The 14328-nt window shown below is 33.8% G+C and overlaps 2 protein-coding genes across 2 annotated transcripts in view; one reads left to right on the forward strand and one right to left on the reverse strand.

Moving 5' to 3' along the window:
- Positions 1 to 14328, reverse strand: part of LOC126752165 (uncharacterized) — a 565185-nt gene that overhangs the window by 216625 nt on the left and 334232 nt on the right. The gene's annotated exons all lie outside the window — the stretch shown is intronic.
- Positions 1 to 14328, forward strand: part of LOC126752170 (uncharacterized) — a 122968-nt gene that overhangs the window by 17909 nt on the left and 90731 nt on the right. Inside the window, exons 3-4 of the mRNA XM_050462776.1 lie at positions 10950 to 11287; positions 13145 to 13317. Coding sequence (XP_050318733.1) covers positions 10950 to 11287; positions 13145 to 13317 — 511 coding nt within the window. The remainder of the gene's footprint in view (positions 1 to 10949; positions 11288 to 13144; positions 13318 to 14328) is intronic.

Raw genomic sequence — 14328 nt, forward strand, 5'->3', positions numbered from 1 at the left:
TAAGCTAAAGCTATGTATATTCAAAGAAACAATATCCATCTAAGAGATTTTTATCTCAATTTTAAAAGCTGACAATTAGCATTTAAAATTTCTTATAAAAATAGGACGCACAAATTGGTTTTTGTTCAAATATCATTAGTGCCAAAACGTTTAGTGTACAATTTTTTACATAGAGCATAATATACCAAAAATATACCTTATTTTTATGATATTGTTATAGTAGTATACTGTATCTGCCAGAATACCAAAATGAGACTCGTGACTAACAGAGTCACTAAATTACGATTGTGACAATTAGAGACATGAGACAATCGTGACAAGCAGAATACCGATATAAAACTATTATAGTGTATACTACATGTTGACGATAAACTTGACAAAAGTGATAGCAATCCAATCATATTTATAAGTCCTTCAAGTAAAATAAAGACGAAGCAAAGTATTTGAACCCCACAGAGTTTAGTTCAGAATGAACTTTGTGATAAAGTTTTCATTTGCATTTAATTCTGTGCCATTTTTTATAAAAAAATTAACTTAAATACATATATTCCGAAATTCTCGGGTTCCCGAACTATTTTACTAGAATCCCGAAATAAAAAAATATAGCTTATTTGATTGAATTTCGAAAATTTTATGGATGCCGAAATGTTTTACTAGAAACCAAAATTTCTTCTTAACAGATTTGTAAAATAAAGGCATTTCGAAATTCTCGTGATCCCGCACTATTGCACTAGAATCCCGAAATTTTTTGTTAAAAACATCACATTAGTTTATTGCATTTCGAAAATTTTAGGGATATCGAATGTGTTGCTAGAAAATAAAAAAATCTTTTAAAAAGAATTTCTCATTAAAGGCATTTGGAAATTTTTTGGTATACCGAAGTGTTAAATATTTGAAAAATCTTTCGAATCCTGAAAAGTTTTACTATGGACTTTGAACAAAAAAATATTTAAACACATTCAAAAATCCCGAAATGTTTTACTAGAAATCCTAAATTAAAAAACAAAAATATGAAGCATTTACAAAATTATTCGGATCCCGAATTATTCTACATTTGGAAAATATTCGAAACTCCGAATTTAATTGGGGTGTGTTGGGACATTGAGGGCAATAAACAATCAAAAATCATCACTCGCTTTCAAAGGCTCTAATGTTTCACTATCTGTAACCTTTCGCTTCGCCATTTTTAAGAAGAAGATTTTTGTTAAATCCGCTGGGCACTTAATGTGTTAATGCGTTTCGAAAATTTTCGGGATCCCGAAATGTGATACTTGAATACCGAAATTTAGTATCAAAATATTATTTTATTTAAGTGAATTTTTGAAAATTTTGTGGATCCCGAAATAATTGGCTGGAATCCCGAAGCTTCATTTCAAAAAATTGTGTATATAAAAGACTTATCAAAATAATGTTTTATTTAAGTGAATTTTTGTAAAATTTTTGGATCCCGAAATAATTAACTGGAATCCCGAATTTTCGTTTTCAAAAGTTTTTTGAGTATAATCCTGTAATTTCGGGATTCAAAAAATGTTTATTTTATATTATTAATATTATTTCTATGTGTTAGAAATTTACATATTACATATTTTATTCAGAAAAGTTTAAAACAATAAAAAGCAATACAAAACATTAACATTCAAGAAATTACCGTCACCTAAAATGCATAATAACGTAACATCACTTTTCAATAGTTTACAGGCAGAGGAAAAACGATATATGTAATAGAAGCCAAACAAAATTTGAGTTTTGGTTATTAAATGGTTATATATTGGTTATAAAATGGTTATATATTGGTTATATCTGAGAGCGGCAACTGAATAATATGTAATATGATGTAGTGAATGGTGAGCAATAAAAAACTCAAAAGTGACGATATAGTTAACAGTATTTACTCAAATTTTCTTTCTTTCTCGGCTCATCAAATGAATTACTTCACAATAATTTAAAATGCCGGATATTCTATATTATACCTATCTGCCTTTCTGTTGGTGTATGCACATCTTATCTCTCAGTTTTTAAGATATCGACCTGAAATTTGACACACGTCCTTTTGTTCATAAGTGGCTGCTCAGTTGTTGAAACCGCTGATATCGGACCACTATTACATATAGCTGCCTTACAAACTGACCGGTCAGAATCTATAGCAATGCACCAAAGGTATGCTAAAGCTTCTGTGCAAGCAATGTTAACATTTTTTCTTGTTTATTTATGCTTTAAAAGATTAAAAAGAAACCACATGGAGCATAATCTAACATATTTCATTAAGCAAAAACACTAAACATTACATAAATGTTCTAAACTTATCTCACTTCGCATATTTTCTTGCGCAAACAAGGTTGTAATGCAATATCAGGGCTGAAAAATGTGCACACCGCAGCATGAATGCTTCACCTAAGCAAAATCACTTAACAAGAATAAATATTTCGTTGCTTTGACCCAACAACCTACAATCATTTACTAGATTTCCAGGTTTCAAGCGCATGGTCAGACAAACGCACACACAAGCTCATATTCAGTTACAAATAAACAATAATGTGACATATACACATATGTAAGTCACATATTCACATATAAAGCCGCATAAACACACCCACACACAGAGCTCACCAACATTTATGGCCAAATGTTAAGCACCGTTCGGAGAATGTGAGCGCATAAGATTTTATGTCTTGATATGCCGTTGGCCGCATGATCCCGACAATACACCACAGCAACGGTTATGGATAGTTTATACTGACACAATGCGCTTGCAACTGTCGATGACAATAATGATTATTTGAGTTATTGATGGTTGGCAAATACTACAACAACAACTACGTTATGTAGGTTACTTGTAATGCCGTGAGGCTGCCAAAGCTATAAATACACGTATAATTTTCAACTACAGCTTCATGTGTGTCTCTGTGTTTGCATCAATAGCTCCTCTACTGGTAGTGACCGTTTAAATGCAAATACTACAACAACTACAAAAATAAATTTCTCTGCATACCACGACTAGAAACGCTATGGCATAGACGGCAGACTTCGCTTCTCGGCATATATGCGTTTGTATGTGCTTGTGGTTATAAGCATTTACTCGTATGCGGGTAAGTCAGCGCTGACAGTTAGCCAACATGAGCTTTTCTCTTCCGTCTCACAAAATTCGTTTTGTATTGCTCTTATCCTCCGGGATTTTATGCTATGAAATACAAAACAAACAATAAGCGTAGCAATAACTGTGTATTTAGGATCGAATGACAAGTCAATAATAATGTCAAGCAAACAATTGTGCCCAGTGGTGAATGGGAGATGTGGATTTTGGGGTTGAAAATATTGGGTAATCTTTTCGTATTTTGTCAATAGATGTCTTTGCAGACCTTTATCTCCAGTACTACGAATCCCATTGTGTCATACCATATAGGGTTGGAAAGGTGAGATTCATTTAACCAAAAATAAATTAAATTCGTGGAAGTTGAAAAAAGTTACAGCTGTTCAAAAATGAATGAAAATTATGAAGGAATTAGCTTTATTTTGAAATTGTTGTATAAAAAGGAAAGAATGTCACGTAAGTCACCAATGCATTTCGTGAAGTTTACGTTCGCGTAGCACAACAATAGTTCACTCGCTTCCGTTCTGGAAATTTTGATGTGAAAGATACACCTCGCTCTGGTCGACCTATCGTTGAAAAGTCGTTGAAATTATGAAAAAGATTGACCAAGATCGTCATATAAGCAGTCATGACATCGCCAAGGAACTTAACAATCATCATGAAACGGTTTCAAACCATTAAAAACAGACTGGCTACAAATAGAAGGACCACATAAATTGCCTGTGAAAAACTTAATAGACCGAATTAAAACTTGCAATTCTTTGCTGAAACGAAATGAAATCGAACCATTTCTGAAGCGAATGGCAACAGGAGATGAAAAGTAGATCAAATACGACAATATTGTGCGAAAAAGATCGTGATCCAAGTGTAGTGAAGCTCAAATGGTCGGAAGGCCAGGATTGACGCCTCGAAACGTTATGCTGTGTGTTTGGTGGAATTGGAAAGGAATCATCAGCTATGAACTGCTCCAGCCAGGTCGATTGATTCTACAATTTATTGTCAATAACAGATGAGTTTGATGCAAGCAAGCGGAAAAAACGGCCATAAGTGATATACTAGACCACACACATTTTTGATGACTCAGCAAACACCAGAAGAGCTCGGCTGGGAATTTTTGACGCATCCACCACATAGTGCTGAACTTGCACCATAGGACTACCATTTGCTTCGGTCAATGCTGAACTCCCTGTATGGAGTAATGCTGGCTCCAAGCGAAGCCTGTGAAAATTATTTGTCGCAGTTTTTCACCGAGAAACCAAGTATTATTAGGCACAAAATTCCATAAAAATAATACTTTTTCTGTTTATTTGACATTTCTGGTCCAGTTGGACCAGTTTGTCACTAGTTAATAATGTTGTAGGTGCCTAACTTACTATTACCTGTTTTAACTACTGGCATTCACACATAAGTAGACATGCCCGTAAAGACTTTATATACTAAGCACGAATCAGCTATTAGAGCGAATGTTGCCAGGAAATTTAGACACACTAGAATGAATGCTTGCGACAAACTGGGATTTTGAATTGGCAACAATGCAAAGAGTGCTGCAAATTGAACAGCAAAGTCAAATATTGGCAACATAAGGGCAGAGTATACATATATGTATATACATATATATATGTATGTATATATAATTATGTACGTAGCTATGTGCCACGAAATTTATGTGAATATGAATAGAGCAGACGCGGTTGTGTGTCTATTATTGTTTCACAATTTCATTTCACAACATTGTGCCCTTAATGAGGTGACAGGTTAGCATATATGCCCTGTAGGAAAATTTTGATTAAAGTATATAATTTTCTCAACAAATTTATGCAAGTAAAGCTTTTAGGAAAAATGCAATTTGGGTATTGAAAATGTTGTGGCAAAATAATCAAACAAAAATTGTTTTAATATAAGTGAACTTTTTCCTACAGCGCCTTTGTATTTTCGGACTCTGTGTGAGTTTCGAAAATTTCCTCTGCTTGCCGACAGCAGTTTTAGCTTACATACTTTGACTTTTGGCACAATTGCTGACATTTCAGTTCAAAGCACTTTTGGCAAATAGTGGCTACTTTCAAAATGGTTGACTTGTCAATTTCTTTACATTTCACTTTGCTCATTTGGCTTGGCAGTTAAAGGCTATATAATTTGCTTATAGTCAACATTGATTCTAGTTGACATGACAAATCCAAAACTAGAAAGACATGAAGCGAAAAATAATTTGCAAAAGGAAATTATTTGACTGGAACGAAACCTCCAACCACACAGGAATGCAAAGAAAAAATTTTGATGTCGGTTTATGGTTTTAAAGCAAAAGAACCAAAAAAGGTAGTCATGCTGGGTAAATATTAAAATTAACTCTTAACTTATTTACTCATTTTTCTTTACAAAATAATAAACATGAGTTTATTCATAACGCAGACTCTTGGTATAAGAAACCTTGGTCCTTTATATTTCGGGCTTAGAGAAGTGAAGCATATACTATTGTTATCGAAACTCGATAAAAAAAAAGTCATTTAACGATTCATCACCTATCACGCTGTCATAGGCGTGTTCCATGTTGAGCAATTGACAAAATGTAGGACACAGGGAACGTGAACAATTTTTCTACAGTCAAATGTTCATGGAATACTCATTGTATGTTATTCCCAATAATGCCTCTAATTCTAACAAACTCACGTTACACCACGATGATCTTGCAATATCAGTTTTCACACAGTTGATGCTGTTTCTGGAACAGCAACTTATTTCAGACCACCTGCAAGAATTCGCATTGGAGTATTCTACAACCTCGATTGATTCCCTATACCGTCGATAAACACTGCTCCCTGTTGGAGCTACTTAAATATTGAATTAAGTTTTTCCATTGATTGTTGCTGAGTGAATCCAGGTCAAAAGTCGTAAAACTAATAGCGTGAAATGTTCGTGTTTTAGTTCCATTTTTTTGTCGAATGAATATTTTAAGTAACTGTAAATAACACATATAGCGCTCGTATGCCAAAAGTGTAAGGATAACATGAAAAATGTCAAGCCTTACGTTAATGTTGACAGTTGCTAGATTGCAATACTAGTGCCGCCAAATCAGGTCATGTAAAAGACAACCTTCGTATTATGATGTTAAATGCTGTGGCAAGACCGAAAATATGAGTTTTCTGTGGACCTTTGAGGAGGTATTTTATTTAGTAACGTTTTAATGAGCGGTTATTCATTTCGAAAAGTCTTGTATTTCCTTGATGTACTACGATCTATAGAACCCAAGAAAAAAGGTTTCTTATGGTAGAAAAACCTGTTTCTATTTAATATTATCTCAAATTCAAAAACCAAAAATATTTATTATTACGAAAGATGAGTGCAGGAAAGGATCGAAGGACTGGCCAAAATATTGGTCTTGCAGAAAATGGTGGTTCTAAACAAAAACGGTTTTTTTTGTGAAACAATTTAGACAATTCGGAGCTGCTTTAAAAGTCTTCCGTCTTTTTCAGAAATCGTATACCTTTGTTCGTTCTTTGAAAAATAGTTCGACGGGTCGAGATGTTTCGGGGAAGCTTTCTTTAGCGATTCTCTTTCGAGAAAAACGCGTTTAAAATTTTGGGATTCGATTATCTACGAAATCATTTCACGTAATATTATATTTTTTTTTTCAGATACAACTTTAATCATTCGGGACAAGAGAACCAAACATTTATTATTGTTATCGAAAATCGCTTTAATGTTTTTTAAAATATTCTCTATTAAGATCTATACACTATTGCAGGCGTGAACTCAGACTGAGGTATCTCCAAAACATACCTTCTGAAACCATCAACTGATAGCTCATAAGATAATCTTGCAATATCAGTTTGTGTGTATATATGTATATATAATCAATATATGTGCATGCATAAAAGAAATCTATTTTTTTTTTATATTCTCAAGTGGATATACGTATAACTAATTAAGATAAGCCCATTTCTTCAGCTGCGAACTTGGCCATCCACTTTGTATGTAGGTATTTCAAGTGCATTATATTTTATAATATATATATTCCTCCATACATGTCAGTGAACTATCAAGTATGGCTTTTGAACATGCGAGCTAATGTAAGTAAAAAAGTAACCTTATAAACAATTGGCCTACATTTAGGGGCATATTGTATTGCTATCAAGCATGCAGGTATTTATGCTGGGAGGTGCTCTTATTAGGCTATAAACGTTAAAAAAAACCACTGTGTAAGCACTGTAAAATATTGTGGTTGCCAATACCTACTCATAATGTCTAATGCTAAAAAAACTTTCAAAATTATCTAGTAAGTAAACTTACTAGTAAAAATTGTGCAAACATGAAGTTCATTTCTTGCATTACGTTTTATATTGCAAAAACAATCATTATTTGCCGTGAATTTGGGTTAAATGGAAACTAAATTCAACTGCCTTAATCAGTAATTTACTCATTCATTCCATTTTTCAAACACATAAGCAAATATAAATACCTACAGGGTGATTCGTAGACTTGAGATTTGATGAAATTTATTTATATATATAAGATATATTTATATCCATTTATTCCTTATCCCAAGTAATGTTCAGCCGTTTGCATAAAATAATACTTGAGAATATTTCACTCTTTAAATGGCTTTTTTCCTTTCAAACATGTTTTTAACGCCCTGTACCGCAATAGCTTAATGCAAGGTTAGGCTTCCAGCTATAAATAATTTGTTTTATAAGCTTAAAATAACAGACAAACTAAATTATATTAACAATTTAACAGATTGAGCTTAAAGCGCCTTAATTACATGACTGTTTAGTTTTAATCAGCCTAATGATATACTAACAAAAATTATCACAACAATATCTTATGTGAATGAACATGAAGCTGAAATTAGTAGCACACATTATTGTTTCGAAGGAGCCCTCGAGCTTTTTTGGTATTTTAGGTAGAAGAAAGTTGTGTACACAAACACAATATAATCTTAAATTTAGAAACATGAAAATAATACTATCTTGGAAGTACTTAATACAGTGTGTTTTTTTACTATATGAAGATATAAAAACTCAAAAATTGCCTGATTCCGATAGCATTTTTTTTTAAATAAAATTTTATTAAATTAAGTTAAATTAAATACAATAAAATTAAATTTTATTGAACTAAGTCAAATTAAATTAATTAAATTAAATTAAATTAAATTAAATTAAATTAAATTAAATTAAATTAAATTAAATTAAATTAAATTAAATTAAATTAAATTAAATTAAATTAAATTAAATTAAATTAAATAAAATAAAATAAAATAAAATAAAATAAAATAAAATAAAATAAAATATAAAATAAAATAAAATAAAATAAAATAAAATAAAATAAAATAAAATAAAATAAAATAAAATAAAATAAAATAAAATAAAATAAAATAAAATAAAATAAAATAAAATAAAATAAAATAAAATAAAATAAAATAAAATAAAATAAAATAAAATAAAATAAAATAAATAAAAATAAAAATAAAATAAAATAAAATAAAATAAAATAAAATAAAATAAAATAAAATAAAATAAAATAAAATAAAATAAAACAAAATAAAATAAATTAAATTAAATTACACAAAATAAAATTAATTTAACACTTAACGACGTGTGCAAAACTTTTAATTTATAAAAGAAAAATTCATCAACAAAAGTAGCAGAGGAAAATAATTAAAATAAAGTTCATTTAAGAGCTTTGAGTCGCAGTTATTAGATACTTCAACTTCAAGAAATAATATATTTTAGTAATTTTAAAGAGATCAGAGAGATATGTAAAATTTTTGTTAAATTTACGATGCAATTTGCCGTCAATAACGTTTGCTATTTGTATTATAAAATGTACATAGAGTATTTTCATAAAACGATTTTATAAAGCAACTGAAGAACAAAATGGTTATTTGATATAAATGAAAAAAATATATAAAGCCATTACAACGATTTGAAAAAATATGCAGATAAAGTTAAAATAAATAGTTGTTTGCAATTGGTAACAGCTCAAACGAGTAGGCAACATATCCTACATTTAGGCGCGAAAGCCATTTCTTTGAAACATGTGCTTTTCATAGCGTGCTTAGAGTATTCACCGATGAATCAAAGGATGAAATAGGAACACCTTCAAACTAAATGTTTAATATTCAGTTTTTCAGCCTGAAATTCTTGGAAGAATAGGCCACTAATCGGGCTCGTGCTAAAATAAGAAAGCCCATTAACCGTTGGCACTCCTTAGTATAGACATTACTAAGATAATTTCTTTTGAAAAGTGATTCAAAGTGTCACTGGGCAGCAAAAGTGAATGGAAGGACTCCATACTTGAAGTGCACGTTCTTTGGAGCTCAATGCAGTGGCATACATATGGCTTAAAAACGGCAGATGGAATTAAGGTTTGGTATAGTTGGTCCACTTACCATCTCAGTGTTCATCATATGCAGGTTTCCCAGAATTTTTCAAGTTCAGGTTTGTGCCATTAGCAGATGTGCAGAGATCATTCCAGAGAAAAACTATCATGGGGAACGAATTGTCATTCTCAATGATAATCAGGCGGCACTGCATGGGCAATTTCGTTAATGGAAATCAAATCAATTCAAACACTGTACTGTTATGCATACAATTGCTTTACAGATTTTCCACTGAAAACAATATCCTACTTGCATGGATCCTTAGACGTAGAAAGTAGTTAAATATTATTTAAAAGAAATGAGCTAGCTGATGTCGTGGCGAAAGAAGTTGCGGCAACCAATCTGATAATACTGGAACCGTTCTGCGCTGTAGATTTCCATACGTTATAAGAGGAGCTATTCAAAGAAGAGTGGTCCAGTAGAAAATGCCATTTAAAACAAGCGCCTAGACTTCGGCAGACAAGGCTGTTTCTGAGAGAGTACGATACAAAACGTTTCAATAAACCAACGACTTTTTTCAGAAACAAAATAAGGCCGCTTCTGGGATTTTAAACAGTTCACCGTAAGCAGCAGTGCCTTCTGAAAAGTTTAGGGTACTGCTCTACGGATCTGTATCGCTTTTGAAAAGCTGAGAGACCAGAGCACATACTTCTGGATTTCCTCGCAATCACAGGCAGAAAGAGGCAGGCTATTACAAAATTATATATGGTGTGAGAACACATTGCAACCACTAACCCAGGATCATTGCTAAGTCTCTTTGATTTGACTGGGTTAAACGAATTGTTGTAAGTAATAACGGAAGAGGACGTAATAAACCTTAGGTCGCAGAGCACTCCTCGATATTCAATCTTTCTCAAGAACACTGGTCTCAGAAATGTGGTGAAGTGAAAACGGCAACATGCAGAGCATGCATAGTGTGTAATAAGACGCTGGAACTTTACGTTTGCCAATGCACAGCCTTCAGGCGTATAAGAAAGGATATATTCCACGGCCAACAATAATTCAACTTAAGAGAGATTGGGGAACTGGGGTGAAGAAATAAGTTATTTATCAAATCCATTGCATTGTTGTATAAGGCCGTTTGCCACTTGGCGGAACAGTGGGTCTATTGATGGCTTGTGAATGGCAGCCTGCATTCAGGTCTATATATTTCCCGACTTTATAAAAAGTATCACACTATTTTATAGTATTGTTTAACATTTTTGCTAAATTTCACATTTTTGTTTCGAAAATTTTTACAAATAACAGTAATTTCAATTATAATCCATCTCATTGTAACCAACGAAATAAAGCCCTTACTACACTTGTTTTTGATTGCAGCACATTTTCTGTACACAAAATTAACTTCATTTGCAATTTGCACGATAGACACACGCACACACCTTTCCAGGAACAATTTCACTTGCACCATTCAATCACACGCTCATCCACCGCAACCGACCTCTTCGCATGTACTTAATTTAAAACTCTTTTTCCCTCCAACAGGTTTTTCGCCAGCTGGCAACAATGAACTGCCACCGCCGGCACCGCCGCCGCATCGCGCACCATTACCTCCAACGACCACCGTCACCTCGGCAGCAGCTGGTAATAATAATCTGAACATCAATCTTCCGGAGAACAACAACGGCATACTGCGTCTCGAAGTTGAGCTACGTGATAAGCATGCACCGCGGTACAAGCGCGGCATGGGACGTGGTGTGGGTGGCGTGGGAGCAGGGCGTGGGCAGATGGGTGGCGGCGGTGCGGGTGGTCTGGGGGTAGGTGGAAAGCGTGCATCGCCGAGGGTAGCGGATGATAAGAGTGCAATGGTGCCGCTGGAAAAGGTAGGTATTGGATGGGAGTATCGGTGATGGGATATTTTGTATAGTTTTTTTTTTTTTTTGTTTTGGATGTAAGTTAGTACTTGGTACCTAAGGGTTTGCGGAAACTTCTAGGCTATGCACAGCATGAAATTTTGTAGTTCCCATAGGCATCATAGCACAAAGTTTCAGCCTTTCTAAGATACTTATATCAGCAAATAATTGTATGAAGAGCAGATTTTTAATATGAAAAACAACTGAACTAGTTCAAAATTTGCTTCTAGGAACCTCCCCACTTGTGGAAATATTGATAGCCTGTAGCTTGAGTCCCAGCTGAGATTGTGGATTTCAACTTCAAATTATTTTGAAAGTTAAAAGCGTACTTTTTATAGCTTCACTTCACTTTGAAAGCTTACGTGATGAAGCTTTTGCTCGAAGCTTTTTTCTTCTGAAAATATTCAGAGCCTGTGGCTTTAAGGCCAAGTTAGTAAATTGGATTTCAACTTCTAAGATATTAAGTATATAAGAGAAATATTTTTTGATCACTTCACTTTCCTCTGAAAGCTTGTTTGTTGTTGCTTATGCTAAAATCTACATTTTTTGACATTTTTGGAACCATATTCAAGCTGCTACCGTGGCAATAAATCTTTCAAAAATATTTTTAAATGCAAGCTCGAGTATAAAGATAAATAACACTTCATTAACTAAGTGACAATTGCATGCGTGGTTAGCTTGACTGTTGCCTACTTTCAGGCGCATTAGCTCCTGAAGCATTTTCGCTTGGCAAATAGTGAAAAAATAAATAATAAAATCCATTTCAATAGTGAAAGTGATTTATGATCTATGCGTGGTTAGCTTTACCATTACAGTATTGCATACTTTTAGGGGCAATAACACGTAACACATTCTTGTTTGGTAAGTAGGGGCAAAATAAATAATAAAATACATTTTTGTAGTGAAAATGATTCCAAACCTCTACGTGATTAACGTTACTACTTCAGTGTTGCATACATGCAGGCGCACTAGCTCGTATAACATTTCTGATTGACAAATAGGGGAAAGTAAATAATAAAATATAGTGAAAATTATTCAATATCTATGCGTGATTAACTTAATCATTACAGTATTGCATACTTTCAGGTGCAATAACTACGAAATAAATAAAAAAATCAATGTGTTTAGTAAAAGTGATCCAAAATCTATGGTTGTGGTTATGTTTACCACTTCAGTGTTGCTCACTTTCAAGCGCATTTGCTCGTAGAGTATTTTCGATTTCGATCTATGCGCAGTTATCTTTACCATATCAGTGTTGTATACTTTCAGGTATACGAAAAATTATTTTTTATTAAAAAATATATTGTAAATGTGCATGGGTATCTCCAAAAAAAAGATCTGCCTCAATATTCACAACACGAATCACTTATAGGTAACTGAGAACATTTTCCCGCAACTCCAGCACTGCTAGACAATGCACTTAAATGCCCTTAAACGCCTAGCGATATGCAACGCTGCGTATTTTCCAAATTATTCGAGCGCAAGTGATTGATTGCAGATTTCTAGCAGCAAGCAATTGATGCGAAATGAGTGCAAAATGGAATGCAATCAAGTGTTTTGTTGCTGTTGTTTGCAGTTAATGCAATTGCAATTGAAATTATTGGGCAATTACTCATTGTCGGCTCAAATACCAAAGCGCATTTTTCGCAAAGACAAGAAGAAGGGAAATAAAAAGCTCTATTACCTACTAGTAATGATTCTCTTCTGGTAATGCAACACGCTGCATTGCATGTGACTTTAAAACTTTAAAAGCGCACTCTTCGCCTTTCTCATTTTACTCATTTGCTCTGCTATTTCTTGTTCATGCCAATATGCGCTTGCTTCTAGGTGCTTGAGGAGCTGCTCACCAAACTGGAAATAGAGCATGTCACTTGGACGACGAGTCGCAAGGGCTACTTTCATCATGTTGTCTTTCCACTGCCGTCCGGCGAGCCATGCGAGACGACCCTGCACTGTCTAACTCAGCTGGGCATCGGGACGAAATTAAATTCCAGCGTAAGGTAAGTATTGAAAGAATGCGCTGCAACAAAGCGCACATACATATACACAAACGCATGCATACATACACACTTAAACACAAAAAGAGAATGGTCAACAAAAGCGAGAATGCAAGTAAGGTGAAAACTACAGCAACAAAGTGTGAAATGTGGAGTATTAGAGATAAGGTTTTAAGTTGACTGTCCTTTGCTTTGGTGTCGCGCTGTCAGTTAGTGGACCAAAATAAGACACAGCGGAGAATTGCTTAAAGCAGCTTTGAACGTCGGATAACAGTGAAAAACAGGAAAGAGTTTTTAGAAAAAAAGTAGGTTGGCGTCTGCTATTGAAAATGTTGTAGGTTCGAAACCCAATTAACGAAACATTCAATATTTGCTGAGCAGATGTTAATCTTAGGGAACAAAATCGTTAATACCAGTAACTTCAACCTCCTTTTTTATACTCTCGCAACAAAATTGCTAAGGAGAGTATTATAGTTTTGTTCACATAACGGTTGTTTGTAAGTCCTAAAACTAAAAGAGTCAGATATAGGGTTATATATACCAAGTGATCAAGGTGACGAGTAGAGTTGAAATCCGGATGTCTGTCTGTACGTCCGTCCGTCTGTCCGTAACTTGAGTAAAAATTGCGATATCATGATGAAACTTGGTAAACGTATTTTTTGGCTCCATAAGAAGGTTAAGTTCGAAGATGGGCAAAATCGGCCCACTGCCACGCCCACAAAATGGCGAAAAGCGAAAACCTATAAAGTGTCATAACTAAGCCATAAATAAAGATATTAAAGTGAAATTTGGCACAAAGAATCGCATTAGGGAGGGGCATATTTGGACGTAATTTTTTTGGAAAAGTGGGCGTGGCTCCGCCCCCTACTAAGTTTTTTGTACATATCTCGGAAACTACTATAGCTATGTCAACCAAACTCTACAGAGTCGTTTCCTTCAGGCATTTCCATATACAAAATGGAAGAAATATTCAAAAATGGAAGAAATCGGATAATAACCACGCCCACCTGCCAT

Source organism: Bactrocera neohumeralis, chromosome 3, assembly GCF_024586455.1.
Source record: "Bactrocera neohumeralis isolate Rockhampton chromosome 3, APGP_CSIRO_Bneo_wtdbg2-racon-allhic-juicebox.fasta_v2, whole genome shotgun sequence".
NCBI classification, from domain to species: domain Eukaryota; kingdom Metazoa; phylum Arthropoda; class Insecta; order Diptera; family Tephritidae; genus Bactrocera; species Bactrocera neohumeralis.